We start from the raw sequence: 25,175 nt of genomic DNA, 5'->3' as shown, positions 1-25,175 counted from the left end.
TTTCCGCTTGGCGGGCCACAGTCTCTATGCGCTGTTCCGACCTAGGCCTGTGACCAGTAAGTCGGGGAGGTGGATGAACCGGGTGAGGCTGGGAGGGAAGAAAAGAGGGGGGCGGGGAGAGAGGCCCTGAGGAGGATGGAGCCGCAACCCAGACTGCTGGTCCACAACTAGTCGGAACCCATCCTGATCAGTGACCTGCGCGGACTGCTGGCCTGAGCAAACCCGGGAAGGGTGGAGCTGGGGAGGGGAAGAGAAAAACCTATTTTGGGTCCCGGCCTGCCCAGAGCTGGTTGTTTGCGCTACAAGGAATCGCGGATCTGAATTCTGCTCCCCACCACCACAGCCGCAGCCGCAGCTGCAGCCCCTAGCTGAAAGGTTCAAGCGAGGTATCAGGAGATCTAGGTGCCAGAGCAAATCACAAGGCCGTCCATTCTAACACTAATCTGGGTGTATTGAGGGCTCTCAATTCCAAACTAGCGTCCTCCATACACTAATCCATCCCCAGCCCTTCCATAGACCCGTGTGCAGAGCTAGGGATTTTTACCCCAGCCCCCAAAGCCTATGGGCCCCACCGAGGGAGCTCAGCAAACCCCGCCTCCACTCTATCACAACAGTAAGACGCTACCCTGTTATTGACCCTTTCACCTCACCCCATCTCCACATAGCAGAAGCCCCAAACCAGAGACCTGGTGCAGGAGGTTAAAAGAGCCCCTTGCCCAGCCCTGAGCCTACTGTCCTCCAAAATGCTGGGCGTCCTCTGTCTCATCACCACAAAAATCAGAGGCTCTTTCAGCCCTTCAGATTGATGAGCCTATTCCCAGACCCTGACACCCCCTTGCCCAGGGCCTAAACCAAGCTCCACCCCTTCACAGAAGCTGAAGCCCCTTCCACCCTCTTCTCACAGATTCTGCCCAGTAGAATGAACTGGACTGCTGCCACGTGCTGGGCTCTGCTGCTGGCCTCCGCCTTCCTCTGTGACAGCTGTTCAGCCAAGGGTGGCCGCGGAGGCGCTCGAGGCAGCGCCCGCGGGGTACGCGGAGGCGCGCGCGGGACATCAAGAGTGCGCGTGCGGCCAGCACCCCGCTATGGCTCCACTCTGCGTGTGGCGGCTGCAGGGGCAGCCGCAGGTGCTGCAGCGGGTGTGGCTGCGGGCCTTGCCACCGGCTCGGGCTGGAGGAGGACCTCGGGGCCTGGAGAGCTAGGCCTGGAGGATGATGAGAACAGGGCAACTGGAGGCAATGGAACTGACCGAGAAGTCTACAGCTACTGGGCCTGGACTTCGGGCTCTGGGTCCACGCCCAGCCCACGTATTTGCCTACTTCTGGGTGGCACCCTTGGTGCCTTAGAACTGCTTTGGCCCTAGATCAGGCTAGCTCCGGTCCCAGATCGGCTCCTAGCCTGCATCTTTGGGGCCCTAGGACCTACCCCAGTGGTCTCCAGATCAGAAGGTCACTTCCTTTTGCTGACTATGGTTCCCCCACCCAGATGACAGTCTGGGCATTCTGAATCCGCAAGATCTCTTGCAGTTTGTGGACATTGTCTACTCTCTTGCCCATCCCAGTTTCCCAATCTTCCACATTGGCAGGAACACCTTCACTGCCAGGAAGGCAGGCAGCACTCCACTCTCCAGAGCAGCCCAGGAGGAAGTACCAGGCCATGCCTATCTGCTTGCACTGAACACAAAAACATGAATAACCACCGAGAAGAGGCCATCCTCAGGTGAGCCTGTCTGATTTTGCCACTAAAGCCCAAAAGATCTTGGGCCTCCCATGGAAGCAGAAGGAATAGACCACTTCCCTCTGGACTTCACACTTTGGTGAAGATAACATTCATTTGGACTTGTGTGAGAAATGTCAGGTGCTAACCACCTGCTCAGAGCAGGTCCTAACGATGTCACAGCTCAGGAACATCCAGAGCAGAAACTATCCATCCCAGGACACCCTCTGTGGTCCTCCTAGAACATGCTACCAAGGCCACTGTAGTGTTTCTTCACTGAAGACTGCGTAAGAGACTTTCTGTCAGGATTCCCCACTTGGAGTTACTTGGTCATAGGACCACTTAACTGTTCCTAAGATCCGCTGAGGGTAGGGCTTCCACATTCAGAAACATTCCACTTCCTTTGAACTTTAGGTTCACAAGTGAGGGTCACTTGGATACAATACCAATCCTACTGCAGCCTTCTTTGTACATGATCCAAACTGCAATATTCCCACAATGCTGGTGGATAGCAGCATCTTGTGCTGGGAGACCCCCACCCCCTCCCTTGGAAACAGATAGACCAGGGTATGGCACAATTGGCAACTGGAAGCCTGCACACTGGAGAAGACAACAGTTCTCCAGGCCCACTACTGCCTGAGGAAAGCGTACAGACACAGAAAATCCAGCAGGTTGTGAGTGTGGGCTAACACTCCTATAAGTTTTCTGACCATCTATATCCATCCTGAGAACAGAGCTGATGCCCAGGGTGGCCTCAAAGAGATGCACTACAGTCCTCACATGGATCTACCTTTGGGCAGACTGGCTCCTTGCTGCTCCAGGGTTCACCAGCACATCCTTGCCCCATGGAGTGATGGGTCTCTGGGCTCAGTCAGTATACACAATGCTAGCCTGGCAAACCTCTGGTTAGCCAAGCATTTTCTTGACCAACAAGTTGAAGGATGCAGCTCCCTGCACCCTCAATCCACACTGCCGATGCTCTCAGGCACAGCCAGCCCAGATGCTTCTCTGTCCCTTAGAGACCAAGCTCAATACTAAATCCAGCAAGTCAAGGGCCAAGCCCACTCAGGGCCTCAAAGGCAGGTACCATCAAGTCTGGTATAGGAAGACCCACTAGAGCCCATTCAGCTTGTCAAACCCCTATGAGGATGGGTTATGTGGACCAGACCTTCACATACCAGAGTACCATGTGTTAGTTCTGGACATAATGGAAACATCACCTTTTAATTATTTCACACACCAACCTGACTTCTCCAGTGTTTAGCACTTGGCACAGTCACACATGTTCAAATACCTTCTCTACTAGTAGGAATCATAAGATGCTGAGGGAGAATCTCAGAGGCAGCTTATCATACTGTAGCCACAAGAGGCAACAGCAGAAGGCTAGCCCCTATTATCAGCCATCCACAAGAAGCAGAGAGCCTGCTGAGCATCCAAGCACTGGTTCAGGCAACTATGGGAAGGCCAGATCAATATTGGACAGAAGAAACTAGAACTACTGAGCAGGTGTAGCCCAGCTTGTCCAATAGGACTTCCTGTCTATATCAACCAGTACCTTCCCTTTTTCTTTCTAGAAAGCAAGCTGCTGGCAGCAACACACTTTAGATGCCTACAGGTAGATGGAGGTCCACCATGCTGGGATACCCTCTACACATCCCACAGGCACCATGGTACCAATGGCTAGATGGTGGTCCCCTTCCAGTGCTCCTCTAGCCTGTGAGAAGTTGAGCCTACAGCAGATGTCCTGAGATACAGGCTCTGAAAGTACAAGGGGAGAGGACATTTCTGGGCTTTTCTATTCCAAACCTCCTGTTGATGTCTGTGCACACATGTATCAGTGAAGAGTTCATTGTGAAATAAAGTCCTCTGCTGGTAGCAAGCTTCTTCCTCATTGCAGGACTTTGAGACACACGCTTATCTGAATTAGGAACCCCAGTCCCTAATCTACCAATCCCCAGCATTCACTGGTGGGAAGGGACTTAACTTATGGGTGCAAAGTACTAAGTGCACAATGAAAAGGCCATCAGAAAATGGGCTTTTAACCTGGTATCATGGCACACACCTGTATAATCCTAGCACTTGGGCTGGGGCAGAAAGAATGCTTGTTTGAGACCAGTCCAAGCCACATAATGAAACCTTGTCTCAAAACAACATAAATAAGTAAGTAAACAAATAAATAAATAAAATGAGAGACAACCAGAGGAAGACTTTTATTTAATTGTCTTTTTAATCCAATTTTTTAAAATTACAGACTATAGCTTTGACTCCTCTGAGATAGCATTAACCTCTACTTGAGACTGAGAGAAAACCTCCTGACCAAGCCATTTACACAGGATCCCTGGGACCCCCATGGTAGTAATGAGGACTGACCAGACTAATGGACAAGAGAACAGAGTGCCCTTTGGAGCTGGGGCCTGAGTCTCAGGTACCAACACATATAGCCTCTGGGTAGGGCAACAGTTCCAAGCTTTAGACCCTCCAGCTGCAGTTCAATGGAGTATGCAGAAGACCATACTCCAGCCAGCCAGTTCAAGGGTCAGCACTATCAGCAAGTAGACATAAGATCACGGTCCAGCATCACTTGGCCCAACAGCCCGCTGCGGAAGGTCCGGAGGAAGTCTCTGGCTGCCATGGCATAATCAGGCTGGATAACATTGACATTACCTGAGGATGGAGGGTCTAATGAGAAAGGGGCCTCTAAGGACAGTCTAGCCCTAAGAGACCATTAGGGGTACCATCGATGAAACCTGAGGAACAGAGAGTGTTCAGAAAGAATGTTCGCATCATATCCACCCAGCAATGCCCAGAGTTAGGACCACTCTGAAGCCTATATTCAAAGTCCTTCCTCCCTAGAAATTTCCATAGTTCCCCTTCCCATGTCCTGGGTCCCTTCTGTGTCTCACTCCTGTCCTCCAGAAAAGGTAAGGGTCCCAACAAGTGACAGAGTAAGGGCCCCACGCCACCCAGTGCAGCTTCACTCACCTGTGCCTGTGAGCACTTTTACTTTCCGGGTCTTCCCCAGCTTCACAGCCACGTTCTTCAGCACCCACTCTATGTGGTCACAGGCACTGGCCAGGCCATAGTGCTGCACGTACCTGCAAGCCCACAGCTCAGGTCAGACTCCCGTGAGGCTCCACACCTCAGGAGGATTCCCACTCACCCCCACCTCAGAGGAGTCAGCTCCTGGGCTCCTGAGAGGACCAGACTGCTTCCAGGCAGCTTAGTATTACGAACAAGGCTGAGAAACTCTTACAGAAAAGTAAAGACTTGTCACCCCACAAGGTAAAGTTCAAATGCCTGGCACCCAGTCCAGGCCTTCAATGGAGAAGAGTAGGTCAACTTCAGCTGACCAGTCAGTGCCTGGATGTTAACTGGTAAGCACACTAGCAAGTCAGCTGTTATAACTGCACACTAAACCGTCACAAAGCTATGGCAAAGCCATGTGAAAAGGGTCTGAAGTGACTTCTCTAGGGGAAAGCTCTGAAGAACAATGGAATAGAGACAGATAAGACACAGAGCTAGAGAAGATGGTTGACTGGACACTACAAATGCAGACCAGAAATAAAGTATCCTGAGCAGTGCAAAGGGGCCCGGCCACTAGTGAATCAGGCACCTGCATGGGACAAAGGTGAGAGGTCACAGCCACCTGCACCACTACAGAGGTGAGAGGTCACAGACAACCTGTAACCACCACAGAGGTGAGAGGTCACAGCCACCTGCACCACCACAGAGGTGAGAGGTCACAGCCACCTGCACCACCACATAGGTGAAAGGTCACAGCCACCTGCACCACCACATAGGTGAAAGGTCACAGCCACCTGCACCACTACAGAGGTAAAATGTCACAGACAACCTATAACCTCCACAGAGGTCACAGCTGACCTCTGTGCACCATGGCACAGGTGAAATTTGGTCATTTGGAAATTCGGTAAATATTAAAGAAAATCTCATGTTCAAGAAACAAGAGTAGAAACTTCATTGGGTCTCCACAAGGACAGCCAAAATTGTGTAACATGTTAGCTCAGTATGGGAAGCTCTCTCTTCTTATAATGGTAACTGTCTACACAGCAAGAGATAACAGCAGTGTCTCTGGGGTGCACAGACCATGCAAAGGCAGCATATGATGACGGTATCACATAAGGTAGGGAGAGAAATGGGGCCTGGCTGTTGCAAGATAACTGAGATGCTCTCAGAACTCTGTTCACAAAGTCACGGGTAACAATCTAGAAAGCACTCCACAGTGGTAGTGTCTTAGCAACATCCTCAAAGTACAGAAAACTGGAGCTGCAGACACCAGCAGGAAGTGGGCAGATCCAGTAATGGCTGGAAGTTTAAACACTCTTCTTGGTGATTCACAGTACAGATAGGCAGATAACCGGCAACACAGAAATGAGGACACCGTAAAGACCAAACAGAAATCAAAGAAGTTGTAGCCGGGCATGGTGAACACGTGTAGTCATTCCTAGGACTGGGAAGGCTGAGGCAAGAAGAGCTCACCTCTACAAAGTGGCCCAGACATTCTCCTGTGTTTTACCCAAGAGAAGCAGAAGTTCCCATCACATAAAGACAGGACATGACAGTTTCCAGAAGCTTTGTGACAGCCATTCCATGTCCACCAGAGTGAACAGATAAATCAAGTGCAGGATATCTAGGTGATATATAGTGAGCTCAGCCACCAAAAGGAATGTAGAGCATGAATAACTCAGAACAATCATGCCCAGTAGAGGATGCCGGGTGAGAGAGGTTGTATCCTGTACCATTTCATTGACAGAATGTTCATCTACTTCTACCCACACACAAGGGATTAAGGAAGAGACAAAGTGAACCAAGGTCTTAACTATGTAGCCCAGGCCGGTTTCAAACTTATGATCCTATCTCAGCCTCAGAGTACTGGGATTTGGGATATGTACTACCACACCCAGCAGAAACCACTATCTTGTGTGACAATATGATGTGGTCATAAGTCAAAACTTGCCAAATCACACACTTGCAATAATGTAAGATTATATAATATTTTAATGACTTATTTCTAAAATCATACCTAGATAGGATGAGCAAGCAGCCCCCACACCCACTGCCACTCACCCAAATAGCCCATGCTTGTTGAGGGTGTAAAGGAGGTAATCAGCCATGGTCTCTTCCCCAACAAGGTGGTCCAACACAGTTCCTGGAAGACAAGCAGCTAAGGCAAGCCCATGGAACAGTGGACAGCTGTGCCCCACCAAGCCCTAACGCCTCCCAGCTGAAGGCAGAAGACCCGGAACCTCCCTGCAGGATGGCTCACAGCTGTGGCCTCCTTCCTATATGGTATGTGACTTGGTTGCCACCCCCATTACAGGGCAGAATGGCAGCCAGCACATGCATGCTGTGAGCTAGTCTCCATCTCAAAACCATGAAAAAAAAAATCTGGCAGCAGAAAAGGTGGAGGAAGTACCAACCCCACCTGCCTAGGGGGCAGTCAAAGTCAGCAATGGGGCAAAGGGACGGCCATCCCTAGCCAGGGCTTACCACACAGGGCCAGCTTCAGGCCTGTCTCCACACTTTCAATCCGAGGAGCCAGCACCCCAGGAGTATCCAGCAAGAACATCAGTGGACGTTCGCACACCTGTGCAGCATAAGGTGGATCAAGTCAGGCAGCCTCTGCCCAACAGTCAAATCCTTGCCAGAGACTGTGAGGCAGGCCTCTGCATAAACCCACCCATAAGTTGTCTTTTGCACTGAGGTTTACAGTCTCCATTGGGTATCATTTCTGCTTAATTTGAAGAACAAATAAAAGCCCAAGTACCATGGAAGGTAAAAGGGAATGTGTGAGTGTGGCTCTGGCAGGTGAGGTAAGAAGGCTGCCTTCCGGACAGATTTACATAGTAGAACTGGAAGGAGCAAGAGAGGAGGGAAAGGAAGGAGGTCAGAGGCCAGGCTCAGTAGAGCCAGCAAAGCTCTGGGCAGAGCTCTGGGCTCAGCAACCAAGGACCATACCTGGATTCTGGATGTCACAGCTCTGGTGATTCCTGGCTCACCGCCCACTCTGGTAGCTTTTCCTGAAAAGACAGGAGAGGGCCCATCAAATATTTACAGACAGCAATAGAACAAGTAATGAAATGTATTTAACTAACATATCCAGGAAGCAGAACAGAAACCAGAGGTCAATAGTTGTCAAATTATAATCTGTCCCTTATTGATCCCGAAGAACACATGGTTTTCAAAAGCTAGGCACAGTAGCCAAAGGCTGACAAATGCCCAAAGCTCACTTCCCAGTGTAGAGAGTTGCCCTCTGCTGCAAAGGTCATCCCAGACCTGCTTCTCCACCTCAAAGCCGGCACCACCCTCGATCCCAGCACTATGGGTGCCTGGCATGGGACCCAGCCCAGGGAACCCCAAAGAGGCTGCCTATTCACTGCCAACTGCCACAGGAGTAAAAGGATCAAAGTGTCCATCACAGATGACCAGAGGAATGAGATATAGAAGGGAATAACTTGAACCTAAGGAGGAGGGAATTGCTGAAAAAGTCCCAGCATTGACAAACCTAGAACACTATAGAAAGTGAGATAAGCCAATCCCAGCACTCCTTACTGACAGCTGGACAGAAATAGAACAGGGCTGCCAGGCACTGGGGCAAAGAACAGGGTAATATGTTTGAAGCTTTAGTCTCAGGTAATTTAAATTTGGATAGGGAGGATGCCTGCACAACCCTATAAACTACTTAATAACTCTAAACAAAGAAGATACACGCTTCAAAGGAAAATAGAAAATTAGATGATTTGTGACAGCTCTCCAATTAATGCCTGAAATACCCCCTTTCTAAAATAAAGGTACAACATGATTTCAAACTCTCAGGCTTTATAGTACCAATAGGTGCTGTTGTTGTTTTGTAGTTTTTTTGTCTTTTAGAGACAGGATCTCACTATGCAGCCTTGGTAAGCCTGGAACTTTCTATGTAGACCATGCCTGCCTTGAATACACACAGATCCACTTGCATATGTCTCCCAAGTGCTGGCATTTCAAGGCGTGTACCACCACATTCAGCTATAAATGTTTTTTTTGTTTGTTTGTTTGTTTGTTTTGTTTTGTTTTTTTGTAACCTGGGCTATCCTGGAACTCTCCCTGTAGATCAGGTTGACCTCAAATTAAGAGATCCACCTGCCTCTGCCTCTACCTAAGTGCTGGGACTAAAGGAATGTGCCAACACATATGAATTTGTAATTTTTTTAAATAACACTACTGTTTGTGTGAAAAATGAAGCCAATATACATTTATCTCAAAGTCTAAGATGCATAAAAGCCAACAGCATGTGCAAGCGTGGTAAGTACACACTGTGTAATCAATGGCTGTTCACCACATAGACCACCTTCAGACTATTAAGTGTCCTTTTAGCAAACACAACAGGACATGAGCTTTGGAAGAAATGCCTCAGAGCAACATAGGGCAGGCCATGTTCTTCCATACTGCCCCTTAAGAGTGGAAGTCAGCACACCAGTGACTGTCTACCTGTCCTGAGGTGCTGCCGTCTCAGGGAGTTGATGAGAGAGGATTTGCCTACGTTGGGGACACCGATCACCATGACGCAGTACTCCAGGTTCTGTAGAAGCAGAAGAGTTTCAACTTCATCCCACCCAGCTGTGAAGCTCATAGCCCAGGGGAAGGGCTCATCAATACAAAGGGCCTGTGCTGACCAACAGGGTTGGTTCAGCTTTTCCCACTAAAGGAAAGTAAAAAGCCTGGGTCCTGGCTAGAAGACAGCCCAGCCCTCTGTATTAAAGAAGGCTCAGAATGGACAGGTAGGAAGGGACTGGGTAACTCCACATACCCACCCACAACTCCACATCCAACCAACCTCTGCCCGATGGTAGCGGTAACTGCACTTGATCAGTTCTGTAAGTTTTGGGATGATCTGCAACAAACAAGCCACATCTTCGGGTCACACACCCCTTACTGACCCACTTCCACATAACAGGATCAGGAACTCCATGTTTCTACTTAGCTCTTGATTAGGAGGGCAAAGATCTCATACATACCTCACTAAGGAGCTGAGACAAAAGCTTGGGCATCCAGATCACAGGTATCTAACAGTCCACCTGAGCCACAACTAACTGGATTCATTCACCCATTCCCAACTCAATCCAACCCAAGTAACCTCACATACCATGAAATAGTAGGGTGTCTACCTCAGGCGGGCTTCTACAGCAACTGTAACTACCTACTAGACAGTACACATATCAACTCATGGGGTTCCATCAAAACAATTGGGTAAATAAGTTACAGGGTTCTGCAAGAGGCTCTCATTACTTAGGACCACAGAATACTCCCTCAAAACTCACTCAGACTGTGAGCATATGACAGGAGACAGGAAGCCCAGGATATCCTGCACCCCAGGCAGCTAAAGCCAATTCCAGGATTTTATCCCAATTACTTATCAACCAACATGTAGAGAGGCTCACCTGCTTGATGTTTTCATCCTTTACACAGTTTGTGAAAATGACATTATTCAGGCCTTTTCCTTCTAAGTGCTGAACAATTTTCTGAAAGAGACATTTCTATTTTAAATACTAAATTAAAATATGAATGGTATGTCAGGCATGGTGGCACATGCAGACAGTTAGGGAGTTGCGTGTGCATGTTTGTGTGTATAAATCATTGCCAGAGAGATGGCTCAGTGGTTAAGGTCACTGACTACTCTTCCAAAGGACTAGGTTTGATTCCTAGCACCCACATGGCATCTAACAATAGTCTATAACAACAGTCCCAGGGAAGTTCTGGCTTCCATAGGCATGGCATAAGTGTGGTGTATAGACGTCCATACAGGTAAAATGCCCATATACATAAAATAAAAATAAAGCTTAACAAGTACACACACACACACACACACACACACACACACACACACACACACACACGGTGATACTAAAACTCAAGAATCTGAGCTTGGGGACAGTGAGACAGCTCAGCTGATACGGTACTGGATGCCAATCCTAACAACCTGAGTTTGGTCCCAGGGACCCATACAGTACAAGGAAAGAACCAACACCTCCAAGTTGTCCTGTGACCTCCAAATGTATGTCATGGAACATACATATCAACACACACAGAGTAAATAAGGGATAAATGTAAAAAATATGTTTTTTAAAAAGGAATTTGGCTGACCCTGGTGTCACTTTCCTTTAACCCCAGCACTCAAAAGGCAGACACAGGTGGATCTCTGAGTTTGAGGCCACCCTTGTCTCAATACAGCAAGTTCCAGATCATCAAGGACCACAGAATGAAATCACCTAATAAATAAATAAATAAATAAATAAATAAATAAAGTAAGTAAGTAAGTAAGTAAGTAAGTAAGAATCTAAGCTTGAAAGGGAACTGCAGTTGCATTTGTCTGCTCAGAGTCAACTTAAACTCTAGGGGCTGGGCAACAAGACGTGGATGCCAGCAAACACAATGGAGAGCCCAAACTCTGAGGACAATGTGCTCAAAAGAGCCCCTTGGACAGCAAAAAGGAAGAGCCCTAGGGCAGACATAGCTGTGATGTTTATGTACCTCAAGCTGTGCCAGGGTGAAGCTGAGGGGACACAGCCTGCTCAAAGGGACTCCAATGCTCCTGAAGATAAAGTGGGACTGAACCAAGTCACTCTGAAGCCTCGGCACTGAGCTCACAGGTGCTGGCTTCCCTGAGGAATGGCATCACTTTCATGTATGTGCTCTATCATCTGAGACTCCCTTTGTGGGGAGGGGAAACTGAGACAGGCCTTCACTGTGTAGCCTCGGCTGACCTGGAATTCAATATGTAGACCAAGCTGTCATGGAACTCATAGAGATCTGCCTGCCTCTGCCTCCCATATTTTGGGATAAAAGATTTGTGCCATCATGCCAAGCATGAGACTTCATTTTAAACTGAAATGATATTGAACCCAATCTGATTATAGAGAATAAGAAGTACTATAAGCCCAAAAGTATATTAAAGTTGACATAAAGTCATTAGACTTAATATTCAGCATAATCAGCATACATATTTTATTTATATTCATATATACCAATACATGTTTAAAATCAATATTATGTTTGGTCTACTGGCCACAAACTATAGTCAGTGTTTAAATAAACAAAAAAAAAGCAATTCATTGATGCAGTCAGTTTTTTTTTTCAGTTATTTGTTACTATACTACATATCATTAATATGATATAAATAAGATACTTGCCTCGGGGGCTGGAAAGATGGTAGAAAGCTTAAGGGCACTTGCAAGTTTGGCTTCCAGCACCCACACAACTCATAATTCTAGTTCCAGGGAATCCAACACCCTCTTCTGGCCCCTGTGAACACCAGGCACACATGTGTTGCACATGCACACATACAGACAAAACACTCACACACATAAAATACATCTATGAGGTGAAAAAAGTACTAGTCATGCCAGAGACATACGATCTCTGGTCTCTGTTAAGATTCATTCAGATGTCCCTCTGGTGTAGGCCATGGTGGTGGAGCCTAAAGTCCTTCAGAAGCCTGGCGCTCCTCTCACCTCCCACACCTTCCCAGTAGAGGGCAGTGTCCACCAGTCTGTAAAGGCTAGCATTTCAAGTGCAGAAGCAATCCCTAACAGATCAAGTCTCAACTAGTAAAAACAGGGGAAAGCAATTGAAGATAAACAACAAACAGGGCAGAGCCCAGATCATGATGAGTTCCCTAGGCCTTGCGGCGGGTGCTGCCACTGGATATCCACCACCTTGGATATCCTGACCTCCCATATAAGTTGTTCCTCTTCTGCATCATTACCAAAGGTTACCATGTGGGACACAGTAGACAGGGCATCCATCAGAAAGGCTCAGGGCACAAAGTGGTTACAGTGGTCACCAGGGCTCCCACAGGACACAACCAAGGTGTGTCCATCTTGAGCATTTATTTGGGCCATACGTTCATGCTTGAGGTAAAGAGCTGGTGCTGGGAAACCAGGCCAGAAGCCTCCTGCAAAGGCAGGAGTTGTTTTTCAGTACAGCCTAGCCAGGGGTATACCAGAATTCCTGTTGGTGGCTGTTACTGCTGCTGGCATCTGTGACAAGGCACTCACCTGCTGCTCTGTAAGATCTGCCAAATCCATTTTGTTAAGGATAAGCAAATGAGGCTTCAGACCAAGCAGCTCTTGGAACAGAGGGTTTCGACCTGAAAGTGGGATGTGCTGATGTTAAGGCAAAAACCCTGCCGAGCTTTACCAGTCGTCATTCAGCCAGGAGCTAAAGCCAGAGAAGCCCCATCTCAGAGCAAGTGTGACCATACAAGCCATCTTTCTGCCCCCAGACTTGGAAGACCAACCTCCCAAGTGGCTTGTGAAGAGTGCCAGGAGCTGATCAAGCAGGCCATTTTCATCCTAACTTCCCAAACAGATAATGGGAAGAATAAAACCAAAGTTATAAGAAAACTACTGTTTAGATTCCAGGGAATTTAAGTTTAAAAAGAAATGGCCTGAACACCTAAGAAAAGTGATTCCTCTGAAGTCCTAACTATATTACCTTGAGCACCACCGATCCTGGCTCCTGAAGATGCCACTTCCTTCCAGCTATCCTCAGCTACCAGGCTGATGTGGGGCTACATGTGACATTAACATACGCAAGATGGGGTTTCTTATCTTCACAGTCTGCCCTTCAGCCCTCCTGGTAGAGTCTAGTACAAGAGTCCCAAGGCCTCTTCCACCTGCCCCATCTTGGTAGCCGGGGAAGCTGCAATCTCCACCCAAATAATCCTCCTCTTACAATTGACCGATCCATTCATAAACCCAAGTCTCCAGGCTCCTCTCCTAAAATGCTACAGAAACCAGTATCCAGGACACACCTGCTACCACATCCTAGAAACAGTTGAATGTTCCAGAAACTAAAGAAGAACAGCCCTCTCATCATATATGCTGAAAAATGTTTTACTTTTTAATAACTTAATATAGCTAGGAATGGTAGTGCACACCTTTAATCCCAGCAAGCAGATCTAAGCGAGTTCCAGGTCTATATAGTGAGTTCAGGCCAGTCAAGGCTATAATGAAAGATCCTGTCTCAAAATTAATAATAATAATAATAATAATAATAATAATAATAATAATAATGCTGTCACACCTGGCGGTATGTGATATTTTGGTGATTAGACATTTATACCCTAAAACAAATGTGCCAGGTGTAGTATTGCTAAAGTCCCAACTGTGAAAGCTGAAATAGTCCCTCATTCTCCATTACTATTTCCAGACTCCCAACAGGGGCAGCAGGTCCCCACAGGACCTGGGACTATTGGCCTGGTATCCCCATGCTCTTCTCAGGCTGAGGAAGTAGGATGAGGAAGAACTCACATGCCAACAATTGCATCACAGAAACAAAACACAGCTTAAATGCGACAAAATTATCTGAGAAGCAAGGGTCAATGGACATGATAATGACCTGCCAAACCTTCATATAAGGATGGGAGAAAAGCCCAGGTTGGCAGGACCTGGGTTTCATAATTTACCCCTAAAAATATCAAAGTAAACCAGAGGCTGAGACAATGTATCAGATGGGAACTTAAAATAAAAACACAAACCTGGGTCCCATCCCTGAGATTCTGATCCAAAAGGGGGCCTAGCAATTACAGTGAAAGTCTCCCAGTAATTCTGGTATGTAGTGAAAGTTGAAAAACACCGTTTTATGCGCCCGTAATGACAAAAGAAGCTATCGGCAGCTGTAGACATATAACTGGACCTGAGGCAGAACAGACTAGATTGTCCAAAGGAGATAGAGTGAGAAGGATGCCTCCTTCCTGATGCCTCCACAGTCTAGCAGAGGTGCTCTCTCTCCCACAGCATGAAAGGATATCCGGGCATCGTGAACCTCGATAACACAATCCACTAGCTTCAGACTGCTCTGCATCTTCTTCAGTCCTGGAAGGCAGAAGGGCATAAGGAAACAGCCCAAGTGGGGGGCAGATGTAAGTGGTCCTAAGGAAATGCATCTGAGAACCAACCCATCAGGGCACACCTGGGTGGATCTGGGTAGAATACTTCACATTATGAGGGTCTTGGGTGTTGATCTGGAGGCCCTTGATGCTTCGCTGACTTAATGATCTCAACACATAAAAAAACATCGAGGCTCCCAACCACCAACCACCCTCCCAATCACACTCTCGACGCCATTCTGCCACACTACCACCTCGCATGGCAGCGGCAGCAAGATGGCAGCAACCAGCAGCCCAGGGACGCACTATGCCAGGTGTCTGTCTGGGGACAAACTGTGACCTCTACACTCAGACATTACTCATGTGAAACGGCTTCCATGTGTCTTAACCGGACCACTCAGTGCGACTCAAGGTTATCAAGCATAGAACAACTCTCCAACCTGAGGCTAGGAAGGCGACCAAACGGCCCGCCCGCGCCTCCCGCTAGCCTCACCCTTGGCCATGTGGCCGGGGAACCAACGTGCCACGTCGTGACCTTGCAGAGGGAAGCACTCGCGCCAAGCGGCCCCGACGGCACCCCATGCCTGCGGCCACAGCCTCATAGCAAACTGATAGTGCTGGTGTCGGAAGCGCTCCCTGACGGACCGACCCCGCGAATCTGGATCTGCTCTCAACAGTTCCGGCGCTCTAGGGTTCCGTGCACGACTGCGCGTGCGCTTGACTCTGAGCCCTCAGTGTGGGCGGGATCGATGTGCCTGGGCGGGTCTGGTGCTGCCCTAGTCTCAGGATTCCTGAGGTTATGTAAGGTCCTCTTAAGTGATTTGAAGATTTTTTTTCCCCCCTCTTTTTTTTTAAAGAGACCTTATTGAGTATATGTGACATTTGTCTTTATATCGGCTGTGATAGCACACACCTTTTATCCCAGAGGCAAACCAGTAGCCCTCTGCGTTCCAGCCTGGTCTACATAGTGAATTTCAGGCAAACCATAGCTACATGGTTGAGACCGAAAAAAACAACAAGACTTAATTTTATTTATTTATATTTATTTCAAGTGTCTGTGTATGCCACAAGTTGGCAGGTACGGGGCCCCAGAGGCCAGAAGACAGTGATCCTCTGTAACTGGAATTTTATAGGTGGTTTTAAGTTGCTGAGTGGGTACTGGGAATCAAACTTCAGTCCTCTGTAATAACCTCCAAGCCATCTCTCCAATCCCAGTCTGGAAATTCTTCTCTACATTCCAAATATTTCAAACTAGACGGTATAGCGTGGAGGATGACAGCTTACCTAGCATGCCCAAAATTCTAGATTTTCATAGAGAAGCTAGGAGGATTTGACCTGCTGGCAATAAGAATGGGGTTCCTCCATGGCGGGAAGTTAACCTGACAAGCCTAGGAATTTAAACTTAAAATCTGCCCCCTGCCCTTTTTTTTTTTTTTTTTTTTCTTATTTTCCTTTTGAGACGATATCTCACTTTGTAGTCTATTCTACAAAACCTAAAAAGAAAACTTTAAATTAAAAGTCTCAAACGGGTATAACAGACATACCAGCAACACGTGAGATAGAAGCAAGGTCGGAGTTCAAAGTCAGCCTGGGCTACATGAGACCCTGTCTTTAAAAAGTCTTATTTTTCCCTCATGTAAGTCAATGTAGTGAAATTTAGTTGTCCCCTATCAGTTCTTGGGCCTTTCTTAGAACTTTCAAGTGTTTTAAATATTCAGTGCCTTCATTTTCTTTTCAAGTGTGACATATTTTAATGTAACTGTTCCAAGGACTGACTACAATCATTAATACCATGAACCTGAAGTGCTCTTCATTGATGCAAGACTAAACGTAAATTCAGCTGCTCCTAGTAGAACAGGCCCGTGATACCTGCTAATTATGGAGGGCACTACCCTAAGAGAGACCCTATCTCAAAATAAAAAGGGCTGACATGTAACTCAATGTTATAATGGTTGCCTCAAATGCAGGAAGCCTTGGGTTTAGTCCCCAGTCTCACACACACTCACACACACACACTGTAACTCTAGCACTTGTGAGGCTGGGGCAGAACAGAAAGTGCAAGGCCAGCCTGAACTACAGAGTGAAATGTTGTCTCAAAAGAAAAAGATGCAGGAAAGGTGCCCACATTTTAAGTTTAAAGCTCTAGGCATGTCAGGCCAATGGAGGAGCCCCTTCCCCAGCAGCTCAAATCCTCCTGGCCTCACTTTTTGGCAAGCCTGTCTTCCCCACCTTAGTCTGTGAAAACTAAAATGCCTCCCTGAGTGTCAACAGTGAAGACCTTTGCCCTTGAAGGGTCTATATTCTTTCATAGTCCTCAGGCTACAGACTATCATAAAAACCTACTGGAGTTGGCTTTCTTCCGTGGTATCCCATGAAGGACAGTCTGGTGACATAAAGCAGGAAGTGTTCTTGATGATGAAACATGCTTCCTGACAGACTTGTGGGATGGAGGAAAGGCAAGCCTTGAAGACCTCAAGGACGAACAAGGAGCCAAGCAGGGCTGGACTGGACTGTGAGTGAACAGGCAAGCTTGGAGCTGTTTCGGAAATATAAGTCTAATTGATACAACCAGGAGGGGTGGCACGCAGCCCTTCTGGAGCCTGGGGCCAGCAACAGTGCCATGCTGTGCAAGAGTGGAACAAGGGTCTTGGCAAGTTCCTACAGCTCCCTCTGGAGCACCACCTCAGTGGTTGCGCCAAGCTCTCCAGCTCCACCATCCAAAGGAGATGTGCAAGCTCTTGTGACAGGTACAGCATGGGGAGTTAATAAGTCTAAGTGTTGTGTCTCCTCTATAACAGGAGCAACAGACCTTGTCCTCTGGAGCTGCTGGGAGGATACAGTGAGACAGACTGCAAAATATCCAAGAAACCTACCCAACATTGCCTAGCTCCCCAACACACTCCCCATATCTACCCCAACACTCCTGGCTCCCCAGGACCCTTCCTAACCCTACCTCCATATTCTGTTTCCCCAATACCCTCCCTGTATTTGGCCAACCTGCTCCCCCAATAATCTCTATAAATTTTTTTCCTTCACCTCCAAAAACCCCAAGACAGGCCAGGATAGGATGCCACTCTCTGCTCCACGCAGTCTTCTCGATTCTACACATTCATCCATAATGTGGTCCTGAACAAAAGCAGTGGGAACCCTGGAAACACCTTCAAAAAACAGGACAAAGGATAACCTAAGCCCCAAAGAACCCAGAGGGGAAAAACCATGAACTGGGGACAGACAGGCCAAACAGGACCTGGACTTGGGTGGGAACTGGATGAGAACTGGATGTAGGATGAGAAGGACTCTAGACACAGATGGTGTTAACTGTTTTATGTGTGCAACAACACAGTGGGGCATCCATGATCAGACCAAGCCAGACTCCAACAACAGTTATAAGAAATGAGATCAGTTTCCCAAAATTAAAACTACCAGTAAGATCCCAAAACCTCAACCCAGACTGAAAACTACATATCCAACAGACAGAGGACCTTGGTCAGCCCACATGACACTCACAGCCTGGGCCGGGGCTGCTGTACCTGTGAGTCCCACAGACTAATGAGGCGATCAGCTTCCCTCCAGCCAGACAGGAGGGCCCCGTGTGTGGTGGAATAAAATGTCCGATGTGTGGCTTCCCCAGCGAAGAGTATCTGGAGCTGCAGAAAAAGACCAAATTAGAACAGGGTGTGAGTGGGACAGCTGTGGAGAAATACACAGAAAACAGAGCCCCTGTCCATCCATCTGCAAATGTGCAGAAGACACTGCCCATGCCAGGTAGGTGTGAGTACTAAGAGAAGCCCAGGCGGTAGAGCCGGGCACCATGACCAGAAGAGTTGCTGAACTACCATGGTAGAGTGGGACTAAACCTAATAACCCATGCAGTGGTGAGAAGTCACTGCCTGCAACTAAAAGTGACATGACAATGAGCAAGCTGACAGGGACCATGAGACACCTGGGGAAAATGAACCATGAATACCAGGTGACATTGAGTAGCTGCTTAGAGATACACACCAAGACATCTGTGTGGAGGCACACTCGGTAATTAAGGGACAGTGGGCAGACCATGGGGGGCGGGGGGTGGGGGGAAGCACCCGCTGCTCTACCTACTTCTCTACAATTGATGACTTCCATAATTAAATTGTTTTGAAACAGGGCCTCACTATGCGGCTGTGGCAGTGGCTGGCTTGATCCTCACTTTGTATATCAGGCTAGCCTAGAACCTATAGAGACCTTTCTAGCTGAGATTACAGAGGCATGAGCCACCATGCCCACCTAAATGTCTTAAAGTGACAGTGTGAATACATGCTTTCAATATTAGAATCAGATGGAGCGCTATGGGGAGTGTCAATAAGTGGCACAATGCCTGCCTAGCATGCCCAGGGCTTCATCCCCAACACAAAAGAAAAAGAAATAAAATATCTGGAAGCATAGTCTGGGGAGAAGATGGTTGTTCCTATACTTCTGTTTCCTTTTATTTCTGTAGCCAGTACTGTAAAATGCCTTAAGCCATGGTATGTGTAATTCTGATTTGAATAACACATTTTAAGTTTTTTGTTTGAGTTTGAATTTGTTGAGACATAGTCTTACTAGCCTTAGCTGGCCCATAACTTGTTCTATTGGCCAGGCTGGCTGTGGACTCAAAACAGTCCTCTTGCCTCTGCTTTCTGAGTGCTACAATTATGAGTGCATGCCAGTATATTCGACTTTAAGTTACTCTTATTTTCAAAAAGAAAACAGCTCTGAGTCTTTGGGATCCCTGCCCCACCCATCACTCACACCACCTCATCTTTAGGCCTTAGTTAGCAGCAGAATCCCCAGTGCCTCACACCAAAGCAGGCCACCATACCTGGGTACCAGTTCCATCCTCGGTAGGGAGGGGCTGAGCCAACAGATCTAGGTCATCACCAGTGCTGCCAACTGCCACATAGCTGTAGGAACCTCGGGTATATGGGGCACTGTGCCAACGAGACCTCAACACACTCTTGGCCGCTGGCAATTGTGGGTTTCCTGAAATAGAGAGATATGGGATGTTAACTCAGAATTCTCACTAACCTGGAAGAAAACCAAGTCAGTATGTGTTTTCCTAAGAGGCAGCCTGTCTCAGCTGCTCTGACAGCCCCACTCAGGGACAGCTGGTACCAATAAGCAATACCATGAGATACCTCATGAAAGTGAACTGCACACCCTTCTGAACCTCAGTTTCCCTGCCTGAAAGCATCTGACTAGGGACAACTGCATGTATTTGGGGTGGAAGATTTTTAGAATATAAAATTAGGGAGAGTTTACAAACCATCACTAGCCCACTACCCAGGAAGAATTCCAGGAATTCTACTCTGGAAATATACAGTGCAGGATTCATTCTTCTCTGTTCTGAGTTTACTTCCTGTTTAGAGACTGGCCAATAAGAATAACTTATTGCTGGGGAGTACCTGTCACTCTCCGAAGTACTTGGGTTAGAGACAAAAGCACTTCTTCATCCGACAAAGTCTCCATAAACTCCGACTCGAGCCCAGCAATAAACCCACAGAGCACATGTGAAGACCTGCATGCAGAGAAAGATGGGAATGGGTCTGCTGGCCACAACTCACTGTGTCAGGGCCAGCACCACCCAGAACAGTAGCCCGGGGCTCTCCAGGGCCTCAGCTATTTTCACAACATTAAGGCATCATGTGATGTCTTCATCACTTGTACCAATGAGCGAGAGAAGAGCAAGTAAACTGTCCCTGTCACTCAGAAAATGGAAGTCTCAACAAGCCACAACAGGAGGCTCCATGTCTGCCACCACCATGCACATTTGGGGAGGGAGGGGTGAGCTGATTTCACTCAAAAAGTTTCTACATGAAATAGAAAAAGTGACTGATTTTATCAAATTTTAGCCCTTGAGATGCATTTTTCTGTCTGTGTAAAAAAAATAAGAGGCATAAAGAAATTTTGGGGTGCTGTCTGTGAGTCTGGAACCAACTCACCTCTTCTTCACCTACAAGGACACCTAGCCAACCACGAGACTGAGCAGATATTTTCTCAGGAAAAAAAAAAAGTGCACAGTATATATTGATAACAATGGAATTTAAGCTCTCAAGCAAAACCCAGAATTTTAGCAAAATTGTAGATGTCACCAACAGTGTAACAGCTTCACACTCTTGACAGTCTTCAGATACCATGGTGATATTGATAAATTTAACTTCTGACATTGCTGCATGAACCAACATTTTCTGAATGACATAAATTGTGGAGAGGTAAAAGCCAGTGAGTGAGCTATAGGCTCAGTGAGAGACCCTGTCTTGAAAACCTGGGTAGAGAGCAATAAAGAAAGATCCCTGAAGTCAACCTTTGGCCTCCACACAAAGTAAGCATACACATATATACACATACATACACAGGAGGGGGCCACATTTCTTCAAACAAATTGAATTTAAAAGGTGGTACAGTTCTGCTTGTGTTCAATTCTCATTGCTATTTGCCCTAATAGAAAACACAGGAATCTCAGCTGCTTCTGTATTCCTTTATGTTGATCTACATGTCCCTCCTCCAATTAAACCCTCAGAAACAATGGCAATGAACCACACACAGATTAAGACTAGTGAGCAGGAGAAAGCTTCCCAAGAGTTCCTCGATGCATACATACTCAAAAGGAGGCAGGACCAAAAAGCCAATGAGCTTCTTGAACCAGGTGTCTTGAAGTGAGAGGGCTTTGTCTTGTAGAGGTGATGTGTCCTCCCATACCACCTGGATGAGCTTGCAGTCTGGCTCCCAGAAGGGCTCCTCAAACTCCAAAAATATTTTGTTGTTGGTACCAAAGCCTATTTTTCTGATGACTTCTGCCTTTTTGGCAGGCAGTGGTGGCTCAAAGAAGGTATCTTGATGTTCTTTGAGAAAGCCTGAAATTCAGAATTAGATGTGGTTTAAGGTAGATTTTGTGGTGCATGCCTTTAATTCCAGCACTCAAGAGGCAGAGGCAGGAGGATCTCTGTGAATTAGAGGCCAACCTGATTTACATAGTGAGTTCTAGGGCAGCAAGAGCTACATCGTAAAAAACCAAAAAATAGAGGGCTGGAGAAATGGCTCAGATGTTAAGAGCACAGGCTTCTCTTCCAAAGGTTCCTAGTTCAATTCCCAGCAACTACATGGTGGCTCATAACCATCTGTAATGAGATCTGGTGTCCTCTTCTGGCCTGCAGGCATACGTGCAAGCAGAACATTGTATACACAAGAAATAAATAAAAGCTTTAAAAAAGAAGGCTGGGAATGGACAGGCAGGCAGGAAGAATTTTAACTAGAATCTACATCAACAGGAACCTGACCTGATTGTACAAAGGACTTCTATACATCTCATGCATTCATGTCCCAACAAAGGCTGAACCATCAGGACTTAAGGTTGACTGCTACCAAATACCAGAGGGATACTACAGACTCCTCTGTCATAGATGGACAGTTAAGTAGGATTCTGTGGAGACATCTCACTCCTGACCTTCTCTTCTAACTGCCAGTCACACTGCTCAGAATCAGTCATCACACACATTGCATCCAGAAGGCTTGTTTTGCCTTTTACTGTGCTAGAAACTGAACCTGGGCCTCATACATGCAAGCACTCTGCCACTGAATACACTTAGATGAGCCTAAGTAGAAAAAAAAAAAGTCCACAGTCAGACAACCAACAAAGTCAAACACAGGAGAGAACATTTGCTTGAAGCCAGTAAGAAAGGAAAGGCAAGGTCTTTAATCATAGCACTTGGAAGGCATAAGCAGGTGCATCTCTGAGTTTGACACCAGCCTGGTTTACACAATGAGTTCCAGGCCATCTCGGGCTACATGGTGAGGCCCAGTCTAAAAATAAAATATTAAAACTTAAAAAAGGAAGGAAGAAAATCAGTACAACAGGAAGCCAGCAAGGCCACAACCAGGCCCATGACAGGGACAATTTCCCCATACACAGTGGGCATGGGGGGAGAAGTAGAGCCCTTTTATCTAGATCTTCAGGAACAAATCACTCCTCAATCTATAAAGACATGGGCACACACAAGTACTTTGAAATTTACATGTAAACACCATGTGAAACAGGGAAGTAAGAACTAAATTTCCACGGGTGTTTATTAACAATGACATCTCTATACAAGAAAGTATTAGCCAGGCATGGCAGCCCATGCCTGTAACTCCAGCACTCAGGAGGCTGAGTCAGGAGTGCTACAACTGTTACAAAATATGATAGAGTACTTTCATTCATCTGAAACCCTTAGAATGAAAAAATGAACTCAACGGCTCAGCAAACATCCAGAGCCAAGGGAAGACAAGAAAAACTAAAGGCCTGGGACAGGGATATAGATAGAAAGCTTGTTCAGAAAAACTGAGTTCTACCTAAGGGCACGGTGACGATAACATGATGGGCAGGCAGGCAGGTACCATCTTCACACTCTACCAACACCGGGAAGGTCTCCCCTGGAAAAGCAGCTTCCTGAAAGGACCCGTTCCAGTGAATGGTCTTCACCGGTTTGTCAAAAACCACCGAATCCTTGGGCAAGGAAGCCAGTATGCAGTTGGTAAGTCCTTGGTAACCACTAGGAGAGACAGAAGGTGATGTGTGATGAACCAGGCCCCGAAAGGGTAACTCTGGCAGAAATAAGCAATCCAAGATGCCACCAGCCTCGATGGGAGCACCACTCAAACCAGAAAGAGAGGCAGAGGAAGGCTGCCTGGAAGTGGGGCGACCCCTTAAAACTCAGGACCGTTAAAGTCTGCTTTCTGGCTAATGAGGGTCACAAAACTGACATGAGAATTAGAGCTCCACAGCAGCCCCATGTTTGTGCACTTCCTGAGTCACAAATGCCTATCAGCCAAAGCCTTGGGCTTGATGGGGGGAGGGGGACAGCCCTGCCAAATGTCTATGTGCCTGGCAACAGACACAGCCCTGCCTGCCATAGGGGAGAGGTCTGCCTGGCTCCTCTGCACCTGAAGCCCCTTGTGTAACACCTAACACATGAGAGGCCCCAGGAAAATCAGAAGAAATGAGCATTCAGGACATTTCCTTCTCAATATCCTAGAAATATTCTTGCTTAAACAAACAAAGGTAGGCTAGGAGAAAAAGCAACCATTTCTCTGAAAGGGGAGGGCAGTGCCCTCACCTGCCCCACCCCGGGTCTCCTCTCTCCCTTTTTCCCTCCTTTCTCCAGTCTAGTGCCTCTGCCCAGACGGCCAGAAAAGCTGACAGGACTGCGGCCCATACCCAGCCAAGGTGCAGTCCAGCCCAGGTAGCACTGTATACTCCCCAAAAGGCGCAAGGGCCACCAGGTCCATGCTGTGGGTGCCGCTCACGCAGCATTCTATGTTGAAGAAGGTGTTCAGGATAGCCAGCTTGAGCTTCTTAGTGTCCTCATCCTCGGTCCAGTTAGCCACCTGCTGACTTAGCTCCTTCTTGAGGAATTCTCCAACACTGGCCATTGGAGTCTCTGTTGCATTCAGGAACTCTCGGGTCCGGTCTATCAGTCCATAGAACAGACTGGCCATCTCTGTCACCAGCTCCAGGCTCACATATGTTCCAGAGCTGGTACAGCTCACAGAGGGCAGGGCCACGTGCCCTCCTGTCTCCACCAGCTGGTTCTCCTCTGATAACTCTTTCTCCCCCAGGAGCCCGAACTCTGCAGCCAGCTGGAAGACAGGATTGCCCTGGGAGGGCCCATGGATCCAGTGTGCACCCAGCTCCACTACACCACCTAGGAGGGCACAGGAAATGCTACCTGGAAGCTCCCTCACGAGAAAAATCAGCTCCACCCTTTCCCAAGCATACTCTCGAGAACATCTTGAGAGTCACACGGTCCCATTGTATACCAGGACCTGTCCCTCAGAGTCAAGTGGTTCCCAAAGGCAAGGCTTGGTCAGAACAGGCTTAGGGAACTCCTGGGGAGGGCTGAAAGTCAGCCTGCATCGGCTTCGGAAGACACTTAAAGAGAAACTGAGAGGAACTGCGGGACCCTAGGTTGCCTTCCCTGTAGTGTACTCTCCTAACTTTGGGCAATTGACTTTCAGGGCCCGGTGAACGTGGGTGTGTGTTCTTTTACCCAAGGAGCCAGAAAGGGGTTCCTGGATCAGTCGGATGGGGTCTGGGGTCGGTCAGGGGGTCCAAGGGGCGGTTACCGAAGCAGCGTTCCGAGCGGATGCGGCCCCCGGCGCCGGCGGTGGCCTCCAGGACCCGCAGGTGTGCAGCAGCAGGGTGGCGGCAGAGTCTCTGCGCAGCGCCCAGCCCCGCGATGCCGCCGCCCACCACCAGCACCCGCGGACCGCCGGACGCCATAATTTGCTCAGGGTCTTCCAGCGACCGATGGCCCTAGGCTGCCCCACGGAGGCGGGCGGACGGGCGGGCGGGGCCAGAGGCGGGGAAGAAGGTGGAGCTATGTAGGAAAGGAGAGTGCGTGGGGCTGGAGGTGGGGCGAGGGGCGGGGCCTATGGGGAGCCGGAGGGGCCAGGCGGAAGGCTAGCGAGGTCCGGGCAGCCCTCTTTGAACATTCGGACCTGGACCGGAGCAGAGCGAGGTGGATGTCCCGCGGTCTGCACTGTGTCAGCACTGTGTACTCCACGAAGGTTTGTGGCTCCC

The 25,175-nt window shown here is 48.0% G+C and overlaps 3 protein-coding genes across 3 annotated transcripts; 1 reads left to right on the top strand and 2 right to left on the bottom strand.

Moving 5' to 3' along the window:
* On the top strand, positions 1-3,621 carry Sprn (shadow of prion protein). The gene is made up of 3 exons (XM_051193303.1): positions 1-56; positions 905-1,719; positions 3,291-3,621. The coding sequence occupies exon 2, from the start codon at positions 920-922 to the stop codon at positions 1,361-1,363; it is 444 nt and encodes a 147-aa protein (XP_051049260.1). The 5' UTR covers positions 1-56; positions 905-919; the 3' UTR covers positions 1,364-1,719; positions 3,291-3,621.
* Positions 3,622-3,924: 303 nt separating this feature from the next.
* On the bottom strand, positions 3,925-15,288 carry Mtg1 (mitochondrial ribosome associated GTPase 1). The gene is made up of 11 exons (XM_051193302.1): positions 15,096-15,288; positions 14,524-14,588; positions 12,768-12,872; positions 10,152-10,232; positions 9,548-9,604; positions 9,202-9,292; positions 7,693-7,754; positions 7,225-7,321; positions 6,802-6,883; positions 4,699-4,811; positions 3,925-4,380 (listed from the first exon to the last, which is right to left on the bottom strand). Exons 1-11 carry the CDS (start codon positions 15,202-15,204, stop codon positions 4,262-4,264), a joined length of 981 nt encoding a protein of 326 aa, XP_051049259.1. The 5' UTR covers positions 15,205-15,288; the 3' UTR covers positions 3,925-4,261.
* A 2,623-nt stretch (positions 15,289-17,911) lies between these two features.
* On the bottom strand, positions 17,912-24,933 carry Paox (polyamine oxidase). The gene is made up of 7 exons (XM_051193301.1): positions 24,719-24,933; positions 23,811-24,297; positions 22,946-23,145; positions 21,219-21,471; positions 20,023-20,135; positions 19,440-19,600; positions 17,912-18,249 (listed from the first exon to the last, which is right to left on the bottom strand). Exons 1-7 carry the CDS (start codon positions 24,873-24,875, stop codon positions 18,106-18,108), a joined length of 1,515 nt encoding a protein of 504 aa, XP_051049258.1. The 5' UTR covers positions 24,876-24,933; the 3' UTR covers positions 17,912-18,105.
* Between the last annotated feature and the right edge of the window lie 242 nt (positions 24,934-25,175).

Source organism: Phodopus roborovskii, unplaced genomic scaffold (assembly GCF_943737965.1).
Source record: "Phodopus roborovskii unplaced genomic scaffold, PHOROB, whole genome shotgun sequence".
Classification (NCBI taxonomy): Eukaryota; Metazoa; Chordata; class Mammalia; order Rodentia; family Cricetidae; genus Phodopus; species Phodopus roborovskii.
This window is presented reverse-complemented; position numbering and strand designations above follow the sequence as displayed.